Source organism: Pelecanus crispus, chromosome 18 (genome assembly GCF_030463565.1).
Source record: "Pelecanus crispus isolate bPelCri1 chromosome 18, bPelCri1.pri, whole genome shotgun sequence".
Classification (NCBI taxonomy): Eukaryota; Metazoa; Chordata; class Aves; order Pelecaniformes; family Pelecanidae; genus Pelecanus; species Pelecanus crispus.
This window is the reverse complement of record NC_134660.1, coordinates 6485009-6500822: the sequence shown is the minus strand read 5'-3', so window position 1 is coordinate 6500822 and position 15814 is coordinate 6485009. Positions and strand designations below refer to the sequence as shown.

Sequence of the window (15814 nt, the reverse complement as noted above, 5' to 3'; positions counted from 1 at the left end):
CGCTGCGCTGAGCGCCCCGTTCCTTCCCCGCGGGAGCGGGCGAACGCGCAGCGCCGGCTTGGCGGGGGGGGCGGCGTGTCCCTGCGCGGCCGCCGTAGCGCCGCCGTTAGGGGCGGGGCGGGCGGGAATTTAAACGGCGACGACGGCGGCGGCGCCTCCTCCCCGTCAGGGCGCCATGGCGGGCCCGGCTGCCCCCTGGCCTCTCCGCGGGAAGTCCTTCTACCTCGACCTGCCGGGCGGGCGGAACGCGCGGGACCTGGCGGAGGCCATCCGCCGCCTCGGCGGGGTGAGCGCCCGCGGCGGCCCCCGGGCTCCCTCCCCTCGCCCCCCCCGGCTCCCTCCCCGCTCCTGGGGTCTCTCCTCGCCTCCCCTCGCCCCCCGGCTCCCGCCCCCCCCCCCCCCCCCCCCGGGGCTGCCTCCCCCCGCCCCCCCCCCGTCTCTGTTCTCGCTCCGTTTCTCTCTCTGCTCCTTTTTTCATGGTTTCCTTATTTTCCTGCTTGCTCCCGGTGTTGCTTTGCCATCGTAACGCATCCGCCCGGCTCCTCTTCCCGCTCCCCGGCAGGCCAGGCCTCGCAGCCGCCCCCCCAGCCCCTTCCAGAGCCCTCACGGGGCGCTGGGCAGCGTGGGCCAACCCAGGCCAAAACGGCCTGCCTGCTCCTGCCTTCGGGCCGCTGGCAACTGGTTGCCCGATTCTGGCAGCATCTTCCGGCTGGTGGCAGCTGGTTGCCCAGTCCTGGAGCGCCTTCCGGGTGGTGGCAACTGGTTACCTGGCAATGGGAGCATCCTCCAGTCGGTGATAACTGGTTGCCCGGTCCTGGAGCGCCTTCCGGGTGGTGGCAACTGGTTACCTGGCGATGGGAGCATCCTCCAGTCGGTGATAACTGGTTGCCCGGTCCTGGGAGCGCCTTCCGGGTGGTGGCAACTGGTTACCTGGTTCCCCCTCATCCCTCACAACGGCCTGTGGCAGCTTACTTTTTTAGGGAAGTTGTGGGACTTTCAAATGTTTCCTGGAATTCAACATAGGGTAGAGTAGGGTAATGCCAGCCAAGTCTCTTTTGTCATGTGGCTGTGTGCTTTTCTCATGGCTTTTCCAGAAAAGTCATCTGGACCCTTCCCCCTGTGAAGCTGTTGTTTGGGTGGATCCATATGGCATTCTTCCTGGCCTTGCCAGGTTTCGTTGGCGCTGATATTGCTCACCAATTCCTTGTATCCTCTCCCAAGACCCTTCAAAAAGTAGTATCACGTCAGCCACCCGGGCTGGAACTGAGGACAGGGGCTGTGCCCAGCAGCTGGTCGTTCATGTGTTTCATCTTTCAGGTTCCTTATGACTCTTAAGTACAGTTTGGTCTTAAAAGTTGTTGCTACTTGTTTTCAGATTGTCTAATCTCTCTGTTTGAGGTGGATTTCTCATGGGCACCCCAAAACTTCCTTAAATCCTTCAACACTACAAACAGATGTAAAATCTTCATTTAGCTCTTGTCACTGCTGTATCTCTGCCACCAGGATCACGTGTTGGCTGTAGAGACACGTGGGGAAGCTGGCTTGCACTTTTCCCCCTTTTTTTAATCACACCTTCATGCTGAACTTGCTGATTTCTTTCTGTCATCCCCTGGATGTGCCATCAACACTCAGGGATGTTCTCCTCGTAGCATCTCTTATTTAGCTGTCCATCTTCAAGTCTGAGAAATGCTTGCTCCCAGCAGCCAGTTATCTCTTTATGTAGCTGCTGCACTACCTGGAAATCATAGAATCGTTTAGGTTGGAAAAGCCCTTTAAGATCATCCAGTCCAACCATTGACCTACACTACCAAGCCCACACTAAACCAATCAATGGTAGACCAGACTAAACCATGTCCCCAAGTGCCACATCTACCCATTTTTTGAACACTTCCAGGGATGGGGACTCCCACCACCTCTCTGGGCAGCCTGTTCCAATTCTTGACCATCCTTTCCGTAAAGAAATTTTTCCTAATTTCCAACCTAAACCTCCCCTGGCACAGCTTGAGCCCATTTCCTCTCATCCTATCACTAACTACTTGGGAGAAGAGACCAACACCCACCTCACTACAACCTCCTTTCAGGGAGTTGTAGAGAGCGATAAGGTCTCCCCTTTAGCCTTTTGGCTGTCCCTCTAGCTTCTTATGGGGCACTGTCTCGGGTCGCTTCCCCTCTTGGAAATGCGGTCCACCCTGGGAGTGGTGTTCTCATTCCCCTTGCGCCCATGGAGATACTGAATTCAAGCGTACCACGGCCACCATCTGTACAAGAGCTCTTCAATAGGAACACCCAAACCCCGGCCCTGTGTGCTGTTCAGGACCGCATTAACAGCATCTTATGGCCTTGGACTTGCATGTGGCGTCCGGAGCTTAGCCTTGATGTAGGGCTGGTGACAGCATCATTTGGACAGGGAGATTTTGATTTGCTCTCTTCCATGCTTGCAGCCCCCTTGATCTCCCGGAACACAAGTCACCATTGCAGGGCAGCCTGCAGTGTTGCTCGTGGCACTTTACACAGGTGTGTCCGGGATCTTGATCCACAGGGATTCTGTAATGCAGCAGATCTGGCTCGTTCAACAGCCACGATTGCAGACTGCTCGGGTCTTTGTCTTCCTGTGGGCTTCGTACCTGTGCCAGCCATGGCTGGCTGCCTTCTGCTGAGTTTCTGATAAGCCTACTGTTAGTATCCCAAATTACTGTTAATATCCCAAATTTTGTTTTTCCACCTCTTCCTCAGACTTCTAGCTTCTGTGCAAAGGCGTGTGTGTTTTGGATTTCTAGTTCCCTGCTGTCCTGTTCTATGTAGAGCTGCTTGTCCCAGCTATTCACTTTCTACTTTATTTTGCTAAAATGTGCTCTCTTCTGAGAACAGAGCTCTTCCACAGTGATGCATGATGCCCAGGGCTGTTTTCTCACTTCCTGATTTTTTTTCTGAAACTATTGTTTGAGTAGATAACGGTAGACAATGTCATGGAATTCTCAGTCTGATGGTTCTGGTGATTATTTGCAGTGTAGCTCTAGGGTGTGTGCTCTTTGCACATCATGGGATCTCCTCTCCTTCTGTGAGACAGCGGTAAGGACTGGAAGAAGGAACTACTTGTAGAGACAAGTAGTTCAGCTGCCCCTTATCTGTGTGTGGGATTAAGCTAAAGGCGGTAGTTCTTGCTTAGCAGGACTCTTTCAGCTCAGAGTAGTTGGATGGTTTCAGAGCTGCTCTGTCTCTTGCTGCAGGTGACCGAAAGCTTCCTAAGCAAAGAAATCAGCTACGTGGTTTCCAGCAGCAAAGAAGCCAAACGAGACAAAGCCAGGACTCGGACTGAGAAGAGGAGCAACGTAACTTCAGAGGATGCAAAAGCCACAAGCCCAATGCCTTCTACCTCCAACGGGAACCATACCAGGCCTCACCAGAAGCTGCCAGACACTGTAAGAGCTATAAAGTTTAGGCCACCTCAAAGTTTGGCCCAAGGGATCTATAGAGTAGAACCTGAGACCAGTGTTTGAAGGTGCAGTTGTTCCTGCCCTGAGCAAATATGTGGTGTGTTTTTTTGACCCCAGTCTGACTGTTCGTATTTGTACCAATGTTCCTCATGTCTGTGTATCAAAGTCCACTCGAAGGCGCATATCACAGCTTTGAGCTAGTAAACAGAGAGTATCTACTCAAATGGCAGAGGAAATAGGGGGCTTGGCTGGCTTCCCGACAGAATAGGCAATCTGTCCTGATACAGAGGTGTGTCTAGAAAAGCCAGAGAAATGTAGATAAGATAAAACCATCGCAGGCTCTGGATGTGTGTGCTCACAGACACCGGTAGGGCAAGGCCATCGTAGCCTGTGGGGAGATCTACAAGGTCAGCTGGCAAGAAGGGATTTCTCTAGGTCCTATACACCCTGCTGGAGCTGGGCTTTCTGGTCAGCAGTGCTTGTGGCCAAAGCTCCAGCGTCCTGCATTGAACCCTGGTGTCTGCTGGAAGCTGTGACTGTGGGGAGCACCCACTACCCCAGTCTAGGCCCCAGGCATCTCTGCCAGCTGGATCTGGACAGCTGGCCCGTGAGAAGCCAGGGCTGATGTCAGGGGTTTCACTCACTCGTGGCGTTTGTTCCCCTGTCCTTGCTCAAAGCACTATCCATTTGTCTTACAAAGAGCTTAACCTATTTGCTGAAATCATTGGCTTGCAAATGAGACTCGGTTACCAGGAAGGGCTAGCAAGGATCTTCCTAACCCCTGCCAGCATGTCAGGATGTGGCAGGCAGAGTTTCGAGCTAAGTTGCTACTTCCTCTTGGCTTGCTCTGGAGCATTCACTGCTGTTCAATAAACGTCAAGCCTTGGCTGAACAGCTGCTTAGCGTAGACCTGATGGGTGCTTCTGCGGTTTGCGGTCCCTGGAAACGCTCAGTCCTGCTGTCTTCGAGATGAAGTCTTGGCCAGACTCTTCTCCCCAGCAGAGAGTGGGCATCCCTAGAAATCATTCTTACTTGGCTTCTTTCTCTGCAGGCTCTGATCAGCCGGGGAAAGGAACTGCTGCAGAAGGCCATGAAGAATCAGGTAAGCAGCGTGTGGATGGGCTTTTCTTTAGCTGGGTATATTCAAAGTGCTGCTGAGCAGTGCAGAACCAGTGCCAGCCACTTCTCCAGAGCCCCTGCCTGCTGAAGGGAGCAGATTCTGGGGCTGCTAGAGGTATGAAGCAGTTGCTTGTGGCTCTGCAGAATATTGTGCAGTGCTCCTGGGCACTGTTCTTCAGGGAGCCACGTCCATCTGTCCATGTTAAGTACTTCTAAGGCCTGTCCCAGTGATCTGGGTGCTCAACACAAGAGAACTATTAACACAAGACCCGTTGTTAGATCAATTTTTAGCCTGGAAAGAACTAAAGCCACATAGCTGGGCCAAAAGGCTCCCCTGCAGTCCTTTCATTGATATCACAAGTGGCCAAAAGAATCTCAGTGCAAACTTAGAAGTTCATGCTGTAGCAGAGATTAAAAATTTGACCTAGATGCTGCTGTTAACTTGGGGTAGATAAAGCATAAGTTCGAACCTTTTCTGCTGTGCCCTGATTTTAATAACAGCTATGCAACGGTCTGTCAGTTGGGCAACAGGAAAATCTCTCTAAACTAGATTGAGAGCTGCGTGTGCTCACACAGCTGTCTCTGCTTTGAGCAGTACCTTGCCAAACCTCTCTGTTTGTACAGGACACCTGCAGTGGCAGCAGTATCCTCGCCAACGCTCGCCTGTGGGGAGTCCAGATCTTGCACGTGGATGGTATCCTTCTCTGTAGGCTGAAATTTAGCTGTTGGTAATTAGTGATTTTTGAGACAGGTGGAGCAGAAGTGATGTAGTGAGTGTGGTACAGGGGAAGGAAGGAAGAAATTGCAAGCAATACCTGACTGATGCCGTCCTGGCCATGGCTAGCTAGGTCTGCCCTTCAAAAACCAGATTTCCTTGTATGTATAGAACATGCTACTGTCACACTTACAATAGCAAATGCTGAGTATGCTGTAATACACTGAAGCTGTAATATTAGAAAATGCTAATACCTTGGTCAGTGCATTACTTTGTTCCAAAAAGACCATTTTTACTAATTGGACTGGAAGTACAGATCATGATAATGGCAGGATTTGGTCGTTTTTAATTAGGAAGTGCTAATGTTTGAGGACCTGTGCTGGAAGGCGCTTCCCGTCTCCGTGATGAATGGGGAGGGGGTGATGGGAAAGACAGATGGTGAAACTCTGATTCTAATAATAGGTCTGGAGTAAAAGGTTCTTGAGTGTCCAATGACAGTGACATACAGCCGTGGCTGAGCTTGTCTGGATACGTGAGGGAGGCAGCTGCTGCTAGTACGCGTTCCTGAGCAGCCAGCTCTGCTGATCCGCAGCGGCGTTGCAAGCCTGTCAGGGCTTTCAAATGTCAGGGTCTGGTCTGCGTGCTGCAAAACTCCTAACAGTGTCTCATTTCTGCAGAGACTTAAAACCAGCCTCCAGTTCTGCTAAAGTGCAAAATGGGGGGCCATCCCTCGGAGCACTTTCTTGGCTTTTCCTTGGGCACACCCACTGTGTGGTGGTGGTGCTCTGCCAGGTGATGGCAGGCTCAGGCGCTACGCGCTTTCTTTTCCCCGTGCGGATGGGGAGCTATACTCGTGCTGCCGTCGGTGCAGGGGGACGGCTCGCCTTCTCTTGCCGAGCTATGGCTCTTTGACATCCCACCTGCGCAGAAATGTTGTCATACGCTCAACAGCTGCTGCGTGCCATCTCGGGAGCAAGGAAACAGTGCCAGAAGACAGAGGTAACTGACCTAACTCCAGCCCTGTTTGAGGTGCTGAGGATCCCTCGGTAGCTCTAAGCAATTCTTCCAGCTCCTCTAGTGCTACTGGGCTTGTAAGCAGGGTGATCTCCTAGGTTTTCATCCAACAGTGGGCAATCTGGTGCTTCTGTTTATTGACAGAGATGTCAAAATTCAAAGAATTTTTCCTTTTATTCTCATCTGGTTTTACCCTCACTTTATAAGGCAGCTGCTAGTTATCAACCTCTTCTGTAGCACAGCTAATACTGATTTTGACTTGTAAGGGACTAAGGGTAAAAAGACGATCATACGCAGCTAGTACACTGGCTTTCTGAAGTATTTTTTTAATGAATTGGAGAGGTCAGTGAGAAGGTGGGGCAGAGAGTGGCAGCCTGTGTATTGCATTTAAAGTAAATCTAGGTAACTTGGGAGACAAAATATCAGGGGGAGGCGATATAGTCTCTGATGCAGGAGCTCTGAAGTGGTGGGTGAGACTGCTGTAATCTCGCTTTGCTGCTCTGGGATCAGTAATTACAGTTCTGCCTGTGCCGGCTCCCATACTAAATATGTCACTTTTTCCTTTAGGCAAAATGCCTTGCATCTGGATCAAAACTTCGCAAAGGTAGGCCCGGAAGTTGTGCTCCTGTTTACACTCAGATGCGGAGCTGCTTGAAGAAGCCTCGTTTAGAATTTGAAAATCCATCTGAAACTTGAGCAATTCAAAATATGCCAACTGTTAAGGCAGTTTCTCTCGAATAGGTTTTGTAACTCCTTGTCTGAGTCTAGCTGCAGCCTCCTAATACAGCTGAGGATGTTATGCCTTTGATTTCAGGCAGTGGTTTTAAAAATCCCATAAACCGTTTGCAGTGCAGCTCCGAGAATCCTGAGGCACCCGAGAATGGTGCTGCTGGCACTGCGCATTGAATCCACTGGCTCAAACGAAGTTTCAAAGAATAATGCATCCTACAGAGGAGAGCGTGTTCCTCACAACCCACTCACTTCTGTTAGGCTGAAATGTACTGCTGAGACACCAGTCTAGGGATAACACTTCCAAAGGAGGAGGGAGGGGGGAAGAAACCAGGTTCTCATCTGCAATTAGACAAGAGCCAATCATGGTACTGAGATTGGCACCAGTGACGTAAGTTAATTTGTGACTTGTTCGACTTGGCTCGTTGGAGAGTGAACGCTCAGTAATATCTCAGAGCAGGCTCCAACCTGGATTCTGTGTGTGACACTTGGAAGATTATTTCCCAGTTTGGGGAGGAAGGGGGTGAAAAAAGGCTTGAAAAGCTGTCGGATAAGGCAGATTGTCTGCTGCAAGCTCAGAGCTCTTTGTTGTGGCACGCTCTGAACCCTGCCTGGGGACTTGTGGTGACAGCTGAACCGTTTGTCACTGTTCAGCGCTCTGCCATGAGAGCTCAGGACCAGTGCACCAGTCTGAGATTTATCTGGGGCCCTAAACATGGCCTTGCTTTCAGAAAGTGCTAAGCATTTGGCAGCATTTATGTGGAAAAATTGATTCTGTACTTAAATAGCTACTTCAGTGACGTAAGAGCACATTTGATGCAAGCTCCGGATGAGGCTCGAGGAACTAACTGGTGAGGACAGGTGGACTCAGCCTTGCTGGAGGGTGAGGTTAAAATTTCTCTGGAGAAAATAGCATTGAGTGCCAGGATCACAAGAAAATGAAACACCTTGCCCTTCAGAGGCAGTAAGGGAGGCACGAGAGGCTCTGTTTCAGGGTCAGGCGGATGCCCTCTGGGTATATCTTGGTGCTCATTTGTTTCTTAGCCAGATCTGTACTCGGATTTCCAGGCTGAGCGTAATGTTATCGCTTGTGAGGTGAACATACCTGTAAGACAGGAGGGACCTGGTGGCCTCTTCTCCCAGCCTGGCTCTGAAAACCTCTTCCTTGAATGCGCTGCTGGGGCTTTCTTCTGTTCCCTTAATATATATTCTGCTTCTGTAGGGAGCACAGCTGCTGTTGCCCTCCTCAGGGAGCAAGCGAGGGCCAGATACTGCTCTTTAGCAGTGTTCTCGTGCCAGGCTTGGCTATGCAGCGTGTTGGGTCGTCTCCAGCAGCTCTTACTGCCTTGATTTAACCGTCCCAGCCCGAGCCATCCTGAACTCTGGGCTGCTGTGTAAAGGTAAAGGGAGGAAAAGGTGCTGGAAGTGTTGATGCAGAGCTCTGCGCTTGTGCAACTGCTGCTGCAACTTGTTTCATATAAACTCGTCTCTCGCACTTGGCGGCATGTGACATTGAGGATGTGTGACAGTTTTGAGGATTTGAGTCAGAATACTCAGGAGGTGAAGGCGTAGATCACCCAAAGAGCTGTTTTGGCTGTGCTTAGCCATTGCTTGGCATTCACAGGTGTCAGGAGTACTGGTGAGCTTGGCTCTGTAGCCCAATTCTGTTGGGGAATTGAATGAATAGGTAGGGAATTTGGTCAGGGCAACTTCTAACCAGCTTTCTTTCTAGCAGGAAAATTGAAGCCCCCTTTTCTGAAGATTGAAGACCAGAGCAGGTAAATGAGGTTTTTCTAAACATCACGGCCAAGCTATAATAAAACCTCAGGGGCTTCTAGGGAGGGAATTCTTTACCTGTTTTATTTGCACGTGGGGCAGTGAATATTCTGTCCACAAGGCAGAGCATGGCTTCTCTGAAGACCCTGTTACACACCAGGAAGTTGACGCTCTCCTAGAGGGGGGGGAAATGGACTTTAGAGAAACAATCTGGGTGGCTCGTATGTCGGGGGGGAGAGCGGTGTTAAATGAGACTTCACAACAGAGTTTACTTCCTTGCTCAGATTCCGTTTGTGATCCTCGGCGGGTCACTTAATCTGCTTGAGCCCTCTGAAATGAGGAAAGAGACTGAAACACATGAGGTCAGGGCCTGTAACTTGATTACAGCATCCAGCACGAGGGGATCTGATCTCTGCGGTGTTTCTAACAACTCTGTAACTCTAACGGTATCCAGAGTGCTAATTAATTATTCTGAAGACAACATTTAAGGCAGCTGCAGAGTCAAATACTAGGTTTTACATGCTTCACGCAATAAAGCGCGGAGAGAGATGTGGTCTGGGAACCAAAAGCTTCCCGTGCTGCTGTGTAGCTGAAAATACTGCACTGGCTGCTGTGATGTGCCTTGGGGGCGAAAGGTGGGTTGTTAGCTGAGCAGGCAAGCCTGCCTTCTGTCCAAAACATCCCCCCCATCAGTGCCGTTACTGGGAATCTGGTTTAGTACTTCCAGTGAGAAATGGGAAATCTCTGGAACAGCCAAATGACAGGACAGCGATGGCCAGTATCCCATCATAAGTGAGACAGCACCTGGAGCCCCTCTGAGGGAGGGACAGCTCTCTAACCATGCTATCGCTGCCAGAAGTCTGACGTCCTGATCTGCTTTCAGGCAATTCCGACCCTTCCATCACCAGTTCAAAAGTTTTCCTGACCTGAACTTCCTGGCGCCCAAAAGCTCCAGCCCATTTGAGCCTCTGAAAAGCCTCTCAAATTCTTGCAGAGCCAGGTAGGTTGTAGCTCCTTTTGTGCAAGATTTTAACCCAACTCCTCTGCTAACTGCTGCCCTGCTGGTTCCTGGGATTTAGAGGATCACTTGTCCTCTGAACGCGGGCGAAAGGAGCCCTGTTCTGGGTTACGCAGCTGTAGCTCAAAGGCAGAGCTGCCTCCCTGGCCCTTACGCAGGCAGCTGGGTGCCTGCTGATGCTGTCAAGTGAGGGCAGGGAAGATCTTTGCTGTTACCTTGCAGGGGTGCGGAGGGCTGTCCGGTGCGCAGCGAGGGGGAGAAGAGCCCCCGATCCACGCCGGTCACTGTGCCAAAGAAAAAGAAGGGATTCTGTGAGTGCTGCCAAGAGACCTTTGAAGAGCTGCAGAAGGTAAAGGCTCCCCTGGGACCTGGTTCCTTGCAAACGTTATGGAGGCCACTCAGCGGCTTCGTTAATCATCATGTGCCTGTTATCAGTACGAACCCTTCTGGAAGGAAGGCAGATTGCTGTACCTACGGCCTTCATGGTATCTCGTAGCATCAGCCTTGTAGATGAAAGCCATAGCCTATCTGTGCTCTGACCTCCTGGTCTGCACAAACAATGGTTTTGAAGATTGGAGCATGACGTGCTCATCTCTGGGGCTAGGAGAGCCTCGAGGATCACCCTGTTACCTGATCTGTAGGGTAGGAAGCCTGTTCCATGGCAGCTGGGGGGCACAGGCTGCTTAAAAAGGGGAGAAGAGGTGGTTTGGTTTTTTTTTTTTAATCTCCTGGTAGGTGCCAAACAATGTGGCTTTCAGAGCCCAGCCTTTAGTGATAGACAGTACGTATTTGGAGTCTGCATTTTTACTAGCTGCTGGGGAAGGCAGTAGGCTGCTGTTCCATATAGACACAACCTCCTCATCAGCAGGTGTCTATGGGAACAGAATACTCGCTGTAGGCAACCGGGGGTAACAGCGCTGCCTACGTTTCCCAAATCTGCTTCCAAACAATGGCTCTATCTGGTGAAAAGGCTGTTTGCCCTCTAGCCTGTTAGGCTGTGGGAAGTGGCTGTTGCTGCAGATTTCCCTCCTGTGAAAAGATAAGTGTCGCTAAAAGGGCCTCTGCCACCTTCCAGCACCTCCAGAGCCCCCAGCACAAGCGGTTTGCACTGGACGACTCGCAGTACGCCCCTGTGGATCGTGTCATCTCGCAGCTCACCAACAACTTTGTGGAGCAATCGGTCAAGTAAGTCTTTGTGAATCTGGGAACTCCTGGAGCTGAAAAGCAGCACGGTGCCGCATGGCACGCTCACGGCAACAGGGCCCGAGTCTCCGTGCTGCGGTGGTACCGGTCCCTAGCTCACGCCCTGTGCCCGGGAATCGGCCAGCAGGGAGCAGAGGGCTGCGATGGGCACCTGCCAGGCAAGGTTTAGATGAGCCGTGGGAGATGTTCTTCTGTTTCTGTGGCTTCTCTGCTTCAGGGAGCTCCCCATGGACCTCTAGTGCCTCTTAGACTAGAAAGGGCAGCTGAGCCCATCTCTTCTGTCCCCGTGTCTGATACAAACCCCGCTGCTCCAGTAGCACTCCTGTGCCCAGGTCCTGGGCTGTTGGGAAGGCTGAGAGATTCCTTGTGCTGCCCGTCTCCTCTGCCAGCAGCAGTATCACTGCTGAGCCTCATCGGCCTAAAATTTCTTACTGTCTCCTGAGCAAGGGTTTCAAACATCCTGCACTGCAGAAAACCCTTCCTCTCACTGGGGAGAAGGTGTTGCTAGGCCTAGAGAGAGTGAGCATTAACTGATGGTTCTTCTCAGGGTGCCGCAGTCCTGCCTGACAGATGAACGCTTAGTGCCTCAAGCACAAGTTACTGGAGGAATCGAGATGCTGACAGCACAGCTGGGAAAGGGAAGGGAGCAGCCTGAGCAGGGTGCCGTGGAACTGTTAATTGATACGGAGCATGACCGTGGCCTGAAGACCAAGAGATGTTCACCTTGCCTGCTTGGGGACAGGGTCAGTAATCCCAGAGAAGGAGGGGGGATGTCAAAGGACAGCAGTTCTTTGGGGCTGCCTGTTGGAGCAGGACTCACCAGAGGGGTCTGTGCTGCCTGTGACACCACGGAGGAGCCTGCGGTGGGGCATACAGATTCAGGCTTGGCTCCTGATCTGGGCTGGGGGACTCACGTAGCAGCTGCTCATGCCAGAGAGGCAATTGCTTCTTCATCTGAACCTCATAAACAGCAAGTGCTTGGGTCTATCAGCCATCTTCCACAAGTGCTGCCTGCCTCCAGGAAACGCCAGGTCTCCTCCAGACAGAGCCCCCAGGTGGGAAAGAAGCCCAGGCTGGAGCTGGGTGGTGGCCTCTCTCCATGTAAGCAGACAGACCCAGTGGGTGGTGGGATGGGTGTGCAGGGTGCAGGACAGACGGCTGAGCCAGCCTTGCCCAGCGTGGTGGAAGCTGGCAGCTTGCCCCTAGGCACGGAGCTCTCCAACAGACCTCGTAGCTCCCTCGGTTTGGACCTGTGCCCATGCGGGAGCCCCGGGGACCCTGCATCACAGCCGGGTTCCCTTGAAGCCGCGTCTGTGGGTTTTGATCCCACAGAGGCTGCTGCAGCCAGCGCCGTCAGCAAGCGTGGCTGGAGCAGAGCGAACGTGAGTTCCCAAGGGAAGCAGCTCAGGGGGGAGAATGAAAACACACCCAGAAATGTGAATAGTCCCGATCTGGAGAGCACAATGAGCAAGGCCAGCTCTCCTACTGGCTGGTTGCCCTCTCCAAAACTGCCTGTGGCTGAAGCCAGGTGTTGCTGCTTGCTCTGTGTCAGAGCAGCAGAAAAAATAGCACCCGAACTACCTGAGCTCCCAGGCCACAGCAAAGACCGGGCTCTGTGCCCTGGGCTCCTTCAGCCTCTTCCGCATAACGCGCAGGCTGGTCATGACTTCGACACAAGTTCTTCTGAGTCAGACTGGGATGTCCAGCTGCTCTCCACGCTAACGGGTGTCCAGGACAGCAGGATTCAGTCTGTGGACAGAGACTTGCTCCAAAGGACACATGTCAATGTGAGGGACAGTGGGTATGAGTCTCAGCTCTGCTCGGTCCTGAAGCAGAAGTCGGAGCTCGCCTGGGCAGGCAAAGAGGACAAGAACTGCCGGAACTGCTGCACAGAGACCAAAGGAGCTTCTTTCCCCATATTTGAGACCTTTTTTGGCAGCTGGACTAGTTAAAACCAGCTCCTGGTTGCTCTTTGGGCCCTTGGGGGAGCTGTGAGGTGGCTGGGAAGGGATTTAACAAGTCACCCTTCCAGTCAGGACCAGGAGGTACGGTCAAGAGCCGGAGTGAGGACCGTCAGCTGCATGGGGGTCTCCAGACATCGCAGACAACCTGGGCAGCTCTCCCGTCGGGAGCTGATGGGCGATGCGGTGGTTTCACTGTCCTCGGCTGCAAAGAGCGGCTGGGCTCTTCCATCCTCTCTGCCGGTAATGTTTTGAGCCAATAGCTTCCTTCTTCAGCTCCTCGCTGGGCTGCTGACAAGATGGTCTTTCTCTGGAAGTGTCTCTTCAGCAGGAATATGCTCTTTGCCCTTCCAGATTGAGAGCATGGCCTGTTCCTCCTCTCACCCAGTCCTCGGAGGTGCAGAGATGGTGGAGAGGAGGGCCCTGGGGGTGCGATCTGTCTTGGTTTGGGGTTTTGTTGGATGTCTTTGAGTATTTACAGATGTTTGTAACTGGTACTAAGTTGTTCGGGTTAGCAAACTTTTAAACTTTGAAATAAAATGGAAGGCGAGATCCTGCTCTGCTGTATGCTGAGTGAAATTTAGCTGTGCTTAAGGCCACCAGACAACTCAAAACTGTGTGAAGCATCTGTCAGTAGAGGCTAGGTGGTGGCCAGGCAGAAGCCTTGCTGAAAAGGGTCTGGGGGCGATGGTGGGCACCAGGCTGAACGTGGGGCAGCGGTGGATCCGTGCGTGGTTTGCCCTGGGAATGCTGTCAGCAGGCCGGGGGAAGCTGTTGTGCCCGGCGCAGGGGCGGCCCCAAGTGAAGAGGGATGTGGAGAAACAGGAGAGCAGTCGCTGCGTGGTCACTGGAGACTTGACCTCGCCTGGACACGGGGCCAAGGAGAGGAGGCCGGGGCTGGGCTGGGCTTGCCGAGGGGAGGCCGAGGGGTGTCTAAAAGCAAGGTTGTCACTTCTTGAAGGGCAGTTCCAAGTAGGATAGAGCCAACCTTTCAGTGGTGCCGGATCTCCCAAACAAGGGCTTCTGAGGTGCAGGTTGGGGAAGGCTCCCTGCGCGGGAGCGTGGGCCAGGCACCCAGAGCAGCGGGGTCTGTCTGTCCTTGGAGATTTTCAAGCCCTGAGTGAAGGACAACCATCCTCAAGGCTTCAAGTGAAGCCCTGAGCAGCTGGAGAAGGTAGCCCTGCTGCGAGCAGGCGCTGGACAGGAGACTTCAGAGCTTGTTCCTGAGCTAAATCACTCTCCAGTGCAACACCCAGACCCCAGCTGCTCTTCACCTACTTGAAGGAGCTGCACAGGTTACGGAGGGCCGAGCAAAGCTGCCACCGGAGCTGAACCACACCAGGCATGGGGCTCTGCTGTGGATGTGGCCCTGTAGCTGCTTGCTGTCCCAGCTGAAGGATAATCCCTGGAAGAGAAGTAGAAACAGGCTTGGCGCAGCAACCGGCCAATGTCTTGGTGTGCTCAGCCTCCGGGCGGGAGCGACCAGCTCTGCGCCCCTCAGCCAGCGCAGGGGTGTCCTGGCCCGCGGGGTGCGCCGGGAAGGGGTCCCTCCAGACCGTGGGTGGGTGTGACAAAACTCGAGGCGGTCACTTGTCCCCTGACGAGGCTGGGTTGCCTCACGGCCGCGTTGCTCAGTGGAGGCGGCAGCGAGCTCCCCGGGGCATTAGCAGAGACGGCGTCGGGAGATCAGCCGCGGAGAGGGTGCTTGTCCTGCACCGAGCTCGGCTTTTCCGTGGAGGTCAAAGGGAGCCCTGGTTGCTGCCTGCCCCCTCCCAACGTTGACCAGCAACCTAAATCATGGGGGTCCCTGGTCCTGGGCACTGTCGGAGCTGCTCTGTGGACCCTCGGGGACTGCTCAGGCCTCGGGTCAGATGCCCTTGCTGCAGGTACGCTTGCTGTCACCTGGTGCAGGCGCCCTCCTGTGAAGCACCCGTCCCCTTGTCACTGTGGTCCTGAGGACCACCGGGAGAGCGCCAGGAGGGGCTGGTGGCCTTGCAGACCCCCGGCGGCGCGGAGCAGGCGCTGGGTCAGCTCAGCTCCGCTTGATGCCGCAGGTCCCTCGCCTCCTTGCTGCCTTTGTGGCTTAGTTATTGCACGGAGGAAGATGAAGGCCCGAGGGCAGCAGGTCGTGGCTCTGAAGCCGCCTGCCCCGCGCCAAGCTTCGCGGGAGAGACGCAGGGCCGATCCGGGCAAGGTCTGGCCTGGAAACGCCGCTCGGCAGCTGGGAACCGCCGCGGCGCGGCCAAGGAGCTGATCGGCGCTCCCGGAGCCTGCTTCCCCGCGCAGCTGTCTGACAAAACCAGCGTGGGAGACGCTTCCCTGCGTGCCGCCCCCGTGCACTCGGGGTGGGGGGACGCTGCGGGGGTGGACGTGAGCCCCCCACCTGAGCGTGACCCCACAGCAGCTCCTCTCTGCGAAAGCCGGGCTGAGACCAACCTGCCCCCCTCCATCCTGGGGCTGCTGCAGGCTTCGGTTCGTTAAGGCTCTGCAAAGCGTTAACGAGGTGAGCGGCAGGGCTTGGGGAGGGGAAAGGAGGGCTGGGGCTTATCCCCCCCCCCTGCTCCCCAAACTCGGGCACGTCCCTGCCCTCGCTTCCACCTCTGAATGCTTCTGCCCCCCGCTTTTGCACAGAAGCGATGAAAACCCAAGCGGTTGTTGTTAACGCGGGCGTCGAGGTGGGTTTTGGCGGGGAGGGCCCCGCTGCGCCGCCGTGACGCGCCGCTTGAAACGCTCCACAAGGTTCCCGCAAGGCAAAGCCTGGTGCTTTCCCGGCTGGCTTTGAGCTGCAGAGCTGCCGCCGGCTACCCCGAGGCTTTTGTGCCGGCGGGCGCCCGGCGGGAGAAGG

The 15814-nt window shown here is 54.0% G+C and overlaps 1 protein-coding gene across 1 annotated transcript; it reads left to right on the top strand.

Moving 5' to 3' along the window:
• Nucleotides 1-175: 175 nt before the first annotated feature.
• DBF4B (DBF4B-CDC7 kinase regulatory subunit) lies at nucleotides 176-13461 on the top strand. Its single transcript, XM_075722844.1, has 11 exons — nucleotides 176-286; nucleotides 3228-3419; nucleotides 4486-4536; nucleotides 5178-5247; nucleotides 6197-6267; nucleotides 6850-6886; nucleotides 8747-8789; nucleotides 9671-9787; nucleotides 10028-10154; nucleotides 10881-10990; nucleotides 11556-13461. The coding sequence occupies exons 1-11, from the start codon at nucleotides 176-178 to the stop codon at nucleotides 12958-12960; spliced, it is 2334 nt and encodes a 777-aa protein (XP_075578959.1). The 3' UTR covers nucleotides 12961-13461.
• Nucleotides 13462-15814: the final 2353 nt, after the last annotated feature.

Excerpts from the sequence above, each read along its gene's own strand:
- DBF4B (XM_075722844.1), top strand. The coding sequence starts at position 176 with ATGGCGGGCCCGGCTGCCCCCTGGCCTCTCCGCGGGAAGTCCTTCTAC. Across the intron at positions 10,155-10,880 it reads CCTTTGAAGAGCTGCAGAAG|CACCTCCAGAGCCCCCAGCA; the intron begins GTAAAGGCTCCC and ends GCCACCTTCCAG. Across the intron at positions 10,991-11,555 it reads TTTGTGGAGCAATCGGTCAA|GGTGCCGCAGTCCTGCCTGA; the intron begins GTAAGTCTTTGT and ends GGTTCTTCTCAG.